Source organism: Lathyrus oleraceus, chromosome 6 (assembly GCF_024323335.1).
Source record: "Lathyrus oleraceus cultivar Zhongwan6 chromosome 6, CAAS_Psat_ZW6_1.0, whole genome shotgun sequence".
NCBI lineage: Eukaryota > Viridiplantae > Streptophyta > Magnoliopsida > Fabales > Fabaceae > Lathyrus > Lathyrus oleraceus.
Genome location: NC_066584.1, coordinates 319,600,805 through 319,606,970, shown reverse-complemented (window position 1 = coordinate 319,606,970; position 6,166 = coordinate 319,600,805). Strand labels below are relative to the sequence as shown.

Genomic DNA, 6,166 nt, shown 5'->3' with positions numbered 1-6,166 from the left:
ATTTTTAAAAGTCAGAAACTATTTTTAATCAATTTAAAATGAATAAAAATAACCTAATTGAACTAAAATCTCAAATAAATCTCAAATCAATTAATAAATTGATGAGAATATTTTTCATAGATCTATCATCATTCAAAGAGGTTGAGAAAATATTTTTGTATTTTTTGAATATCAAAAACTATTTAAAATGAATTAAAAAATAACCAGAAAAGAGAAAATTACTAAAAAATAGCAAATGATAGAATAAAAAATATTAAAAATCATTTTTAGAAACTAGAAATTAAAGGAGAAATAATACAATTGGTCCCATATTTTTTGGACCAATAATAAAAGAGATATGAATTTTAGAAAATGAAATGGAATTAAAAAATGAAATGGAAAATAAAATCAGAAATGGAAAATATGAAAAATCCACACGCGTTGGATTGTATCTCATTAAATGACGTGGAGGATCCAATGGCATTGGCAAGCGCGCGCACCATGAACCTCAGTCAATGGGAACCATTACCATGCTTGCTTTCATCTTCTTTTGACCATATCAATGCACAGAGGATCTCCTAGAAGCTTTGGATCTTGTGATTGCTCAAGCTACAAACAAGAAATGTTAGTGACATATTTTTGTGCTTTTGGTTAGTAAATAAAATGAGAAAAGCAACGATATACAATTCAAGCATGCTTGGTGATCTTAAACCACTCACAAGAGAGATCTCACCCGAAGGTAAAGAGCCAAGATGCTTATGGTCCTTGAGGCTATGCAAATGCAATGTTATGATGCCATGAGGGATCTTAGGGCCAAAATTAGGGACTTAAAAATTCCACACAAGTTGATCATGAATATTCCATCCTCCTATCTTAATTGCACTCAAGTTCGGGTTAGAACTTATCTCACCACTCAGAGATCACCAAGCACAACAAGCAGATTATATCACACAAACAAATATATATACATCAAATATATAGTTATATACACACAAAAAAGTAGGCTAAACCCACTGGAGACTACTCTCCAGCAGAGTCGCCACTTAATTTTTGTAGCAGTAAATTCATGATCATCAAGCTATGGATAAGCTAGACATCAATTAAATAAGAGTCGCCACCACACTTTTATTGTTTCCAAGGGAAAAAGGAAAAGTACGAACAAAACCCAAGAATAAGAAGTTTTCAAATCAAAACTAATAAAATGCCAGAGATTACAGGTAAGGGGGTTGGTTACACAAAGGGAAGGTGTTAGCACCAAAAGTGTCCTAGGTACTCCTAGGGAGCCATTTTTTGTGTGCATATGTGTTTTTGTACAAATGATGTTTGCAAACAAATAGAATTGGGGGGGGGGGGGGGGGTGAGAAAAGAATTCATTAATTATATTTTTGTGTTTGACAAGACCTTCAGACTTGTGCCTACGTACCAACATAAAAATGAGGGATCAAAGCTTTTTCAAAAGTAAGAACACACAAAATTTTATACTGGTTCGCTTATAACACAAAGCTACTCCAGTCCACCCGGCCAAGGTGATTTCGCCTTCAAAAAGGACTTAATCCACTAATCTTGAAAGATTAATACAACCAAACGTCTAAGAGAATGATCTCTTAGTCCTCCCAAGTATACAGACTGCGCAGAGTCACTTGAGGAACACAAATAATTTAGCAAAATAAATTTGTAATAGAGAGTGCTTCTAAGAGCAAGCAAATATTACAGCAGAATATTTAAACAAGCGTTTTCACGTATGAGCAGCAGCTCGTGAAAAACTGAGAGAGAATGTAAAGAATTTTTCTGTGCGTTGTCGTGTCTCTCAATGAAGTAGGCTGTCCTTTATATAGTGGGAAGAAGGACCGTTGGAGTGATGACAAAATATTGGCCTTTGATGAGCATTCAATGTCATTACTTCTGTATTTCTTGCCATAACCAATTTGTCTCCCTGAATAATTTCTTTCTAAAAATACTTCATTTCCATTTGAAGAAATTCTTTCCGTTACTCTTTCTGGATTTGTTGAATCTTTATCAAAGTCTGTGTTATTTCGGAGTTCAACGTCAGAAGGAGATTACGTTGAGGTTACATAAGAGCTTCTCAGAGTACTGGTCTTTCAGATCATCAGAACTAAGTCCAGTGGATGTTTAGAGCTTCTGGTTCTTCCTACTGTCTTGCTTTGCTAAGATTCAGAACTTCTTGGGCGTACTTCTTCCTCAGATGCGTCTGATCTTCTAGTACTTTGTATCTGATCAAAGTTTGTATCTGATAAAACGATCAGATTCCTTTGTTGCTGTTCAGAGTCCTGCACACTTAGAGAATTTTCGTTAGGGTGCCATTTTTGGTTTCATCCTTTGTTATCATCAAAATCCTGGAATTCTATTGTAGAACTAATTTTGTTCTTACAATCTCCCCCTTTTTGATGATGACAAAACAATCTTAATTTAGGGATGAAACATTTATAGATAAGAGTTTTTAGACCAGATAGAAGTGAGCTCCCCCTGAGATAAGTTTGGGAGTTCAGAAGTTCTTACCGGAGCTTCTATGAGATGATGTTTCAAGATTCTCTTCTGCAAATTTCTAAGTAAAAAAGGATTAGAACCAATTTATAAACAATGTTTGCAGAGTACTGAAAGGATTTAGATATGTTTTCATCAGAGTTGTTTTTAGTTCTCCCCCCTTTTGTCAGAATCAAAAAGACTTAGTAAAAAATATAGAGCAAAAAGGCATATATATATATATATATATATATATATATATATAATATATATATATATATATATATATATACATATATATATATTCAGAAATGCTATATACACAGACAACAATCAAGAGCTAGAGGGCAGAAAGCAAAAACATGCAAAGCAGAAAGCAACAAAAATATCAAAGCAACAAGCAAAGGAAAACAAAAAGCAAGTCCTAGGTGCCTAAGGGTTGGGAGGTGGAGGCATCCTCTAGAGCAGCTGGGTCAGCAGATTCTGAATGTTGACATTTACTGAATCTTGTTGATCCAATCTGGCTCGGACTTCCTTCTGCTCTTTTTGAAGATCTTCAAGAGTTTTGAGAACCAGAGGGACAAAGCTGGAGGACTCCCCCTGAGTCAGAGCATCCGGTTCTACCCTGTTGGCAGACTCTTCAGCAAGACGAGCTTCAGCTTCAGCGGCAGCTTCGGCTTCAGCTTTAGCAGCAGCAGCAACAGCTAGAGCTTTGGCTTCAACTTCCTTAATCCTTTGCATTTCTTCTTGCCTGGCTTTCTCTTCTGCTTCCTTGCGGGCTCGCTCCTTAGCTTCTCTGGCTAGGCGCTTCTGGAGTCTTAGCTCAGCGTCTCTGATGAAGTCGTTTTGGACTTGCTCAGAGAAGCCCTTCAGTTTGAAGGCTTCAGTGGTCATCCAGTCAATAACTTTGTTCTAGTGTGTCCTTATAGCTGAAGGATCATCACTGATGCCAGAGTTGATGGTCAGAGACTTGACCTTGTTAACTGAAGCTTCTGCAAACAACATAATTGCTTCCTCAAGGGTTGGCACGGTGTTTTCAGGTTCAGAGGCTAGGGGTGGAGAAGTGGGAGGGCTTAGGTTGAGTGTGGGAGTTTGTGGTTTAGCGGATGTATTTGGTGGGTGTGTGTCAGAGTTGTTTGGGTGAGTTTCAGCGTGAGGTGTTTCAGATGGTGGAGGGTCAGATGTGGTTGAGTTTGGTTGTTCTGTGGGTAAGGAAGTGATTTCTGGTTCAGATGTGGGTTGTGTTGGCTGTTGTGAGGCCAAAGGACAAGTTTGGAGCTGGGCCAGAGTTGGAGAGGGAGGGTCAGAGTGTTCTGTGTCTGTGGAAATGTTGTAGTAGGGGGGTGATTCTGGAGAAGAAGATGAAGATGGTGAAGTGGTTTCGTTCAGCATTTCTTCTTCAAAAACAGGTAAGGTTGTGGTGGAAAGGTTAAATTTCTGAGATGGTTGGTGAGATGTTCTGGTGGTTGAGGGAGGAGTTTCTGAGTTTGTATAGATAAGTGTTGGTTGAGGAATAGAAGAAGCAATGTGATGTGTTTGTACAGAAGGAGCAAGAGAAACAGACTTACCAGAAGGTCCAGGCAGAGGTGCTGGAGGTCTTGATCCGGAGGATTCTCCTAGTCTTGCCTTCTTAGCTTGCTTTTCCTTCTCAAAGGGTCCTCGTGGACGCTTCATGAAGTTTGGAGGCTCATCTGGAAGCTGGCTTATGTTGAAGTCTGAGATATCTACTCCTTATTTCCTCAGATCATCTAAGTAATAAAGGATTACCTCTGGAGGGCCGATCTTTGAGAACAGATAGAGTCCATTTGGGATCTTCCTCTGATCTTTGAGAGCTTCCCAGGAGGTGTCCATAGTAGGTTTGAACTTGACTTGATCCAGAATCCCCATGCTCTTCAGATTTTTGGCGTTTAGAGCTCTTCTAGTGTCGATCATCACGTCTTCCATGAGTCTGAACGTTATCAGGTGGTCCATGAGACGGATTTCAATCAGAACGTCAGAGATTAGCCTTCCCAGAGGGATGTAGTTTCTGGGCTTCATGTTGTTTCTTGTATCTCGTACAGAATCTCTGAGGTACTTGAAGAGGAGTGCTGGAAGGCAGAGCTTCAGACCCTTGTGGATGCAGTACAAGATGCACTTCTGGTCTGTGTTGATGTAGTCTGAAGAGTTTGAAGCTGGGCGATGATGGATGGTGCCCAGGATGATCTTCAGCCAGTCCCGGAGGTTCTGTTGTAACTCCTTGTTCTTGGAGTGGTTGCCTTCAGCGTTCTGCTTGAAGATAGTTGGGTTAATCTCATGGGACATATATTTTTCCCTAGGATTAATGTTGTAGATCCTTCTTCCTCCATCTTTCTCCATGCTCAGAAGAGCAGCAATGGACTTCTCAGTTATCACCATTTTGACTCCCAGAACATAGGAGACGATGTAGTGATCATCAACATCAGCGAATCTCCAGAATTCCTTCACTAAGTTTGTGTAAACTGGACCATACAGACGTTTGAAGTAGTTTCCCCAACCTTGATTCCTGAGTTCTCCAGTGAGGTCAATGCCATTTCTGCGCATGTTGTCAAAGTCCACCAAGGATTCAGATAACACTTCCAGTTTCTCAAATGATGTTTCCAGATTGATGTGAGGCTCACGATCAAGAATGTGAGGCTCTTTGTAGATGGGAGTTGAGACGACACCGGTAACCGCTGGGTTTGGGTTGCTTGAACTTGGAGCTTGTTTGTTTGAATCCATTTGTTGAGAGAAGTTGTAGATTGATTGTTGTTGGGAATCCATGAGTGTTGTTGAGAGCTGAGTTGAAGGTTGAAGAATGCTGCAGGAATGCCTTGAGAGAGAGCTGAACTTGCAGAGGGTTATGAGTGCGTGAGAGTGAAAAGTGTGCAATGTGTGAGTAGAGGTGTTTAAATACCCAAATTAGGGCGCATGCAAAACGACACACAAAACAGAGTTTAGCACAAAAACCAAGTCAGCACGTTTAGAGGGAAAAATATTACATCTCATAAATGATGTCTAATCCCAACAGTTAGTACACTGCTCGAGGAGATCTCAAGAGACTGTTCCTTGATTACTGCTAGACAGCTGTCTAGAAGTTCCAAGGTCAGACGCAAGGTACTCCACGTGTTTGCTCTATCTGATCTTCAGGAATACCAAAGGATTGGTTCCTGGAGATTTCTAACTCAAATGACTTCTAACTTGGTAGGAGTATCAGAGTCAGAGGCAGAATCCATTTTGTTTATATCAGAATCTTATTTTACAAACTCAGAGGCATATTTTATTCAGGGCAATTTTGAATGTTCAGATTTTTTAAGATGAAGAGGAATCTATCTTCAGCTAAGGGTTTGGTAAAGATGTCAGCCCATTGATGATCTGCATCAATGAATTTCAACATTACTACCCCTTTCTGAACATAGTCTCTAATAAAATGATGTTTTATTTCTATGTGCTTAGCTCTGGAGTGTAGAATAGAATTCTTGCTTAAACAAATGGCAGCAGTATTATCACAGAAGATAGGAATGTTACTCTCAAAGATTTGCAGATCCTCTAATTGATTCTTCATCCAGAGCATCTGAGTGGTGCACAGTGATGCTGAGATGTATTCCGCTTCTGCAGTAGACAAGGCTATGGTTGATTGTCTTTTGCTGGCCCAGGATATCAGATTCTTTCCCAAGAGCTGACAATTTCCAGATGTACTTTTTCGTTCCAT

The 6,166-nt window shown here is 39.5% G+C and overlaps 1 protein-coding gene across 1 annotated transcript; it reads right to left on the bottom strand.

The window, feature by feature from the left end:
• Positions 1 to 2,482: 2,482 nt before the first annotated feature.
• LOC127095440 (extensin-like) lies at positions 2,483 to 4,134 on the bottom strand. Its single transcript, XM_051034126.1, has 3 exons — positions 3,436 to 4,134; positions 3,085 to 3,327; positions 2,483 to 2,542 (listed from the first exon to the last, which is right to left on the bottom strand). The coding sequence occupies exons 1-3, from the start codon at positions 4,132 to 4,134 to the stop codon at positions 2,483 to 2,485; spliced, it is 1,002 nt and encodes a 333-aa protein (XP_050890083.1).
• Positions 4,135 to 6,166: the final 2,032 nt, after the last annotated feature.

Coding starts and splice junctions, on each gene's coding strand:
- LOC127095440 (XM_051034126.1), bottom strand. CDS start 4,134: ATGAAGCGTCCACGAGGACCCTTTGAGAAGGAAAAGCAAGCTAAGAAG. Junction 3,328..3,435: donor CAGAAGCTTCAGTTAACAAG/GTCAAGTCTCTG, acceptor TTCAAACTGAAG/GGCTTCTCTGAGCAAGTCCA. Junction 2,543..3,084: donor CTGAAGAGTCTGCCAACAGG/GTAGAACCGGAT, acceptor TTTTTTACTTAG/AAATTTGCAGAAGAGAATCT.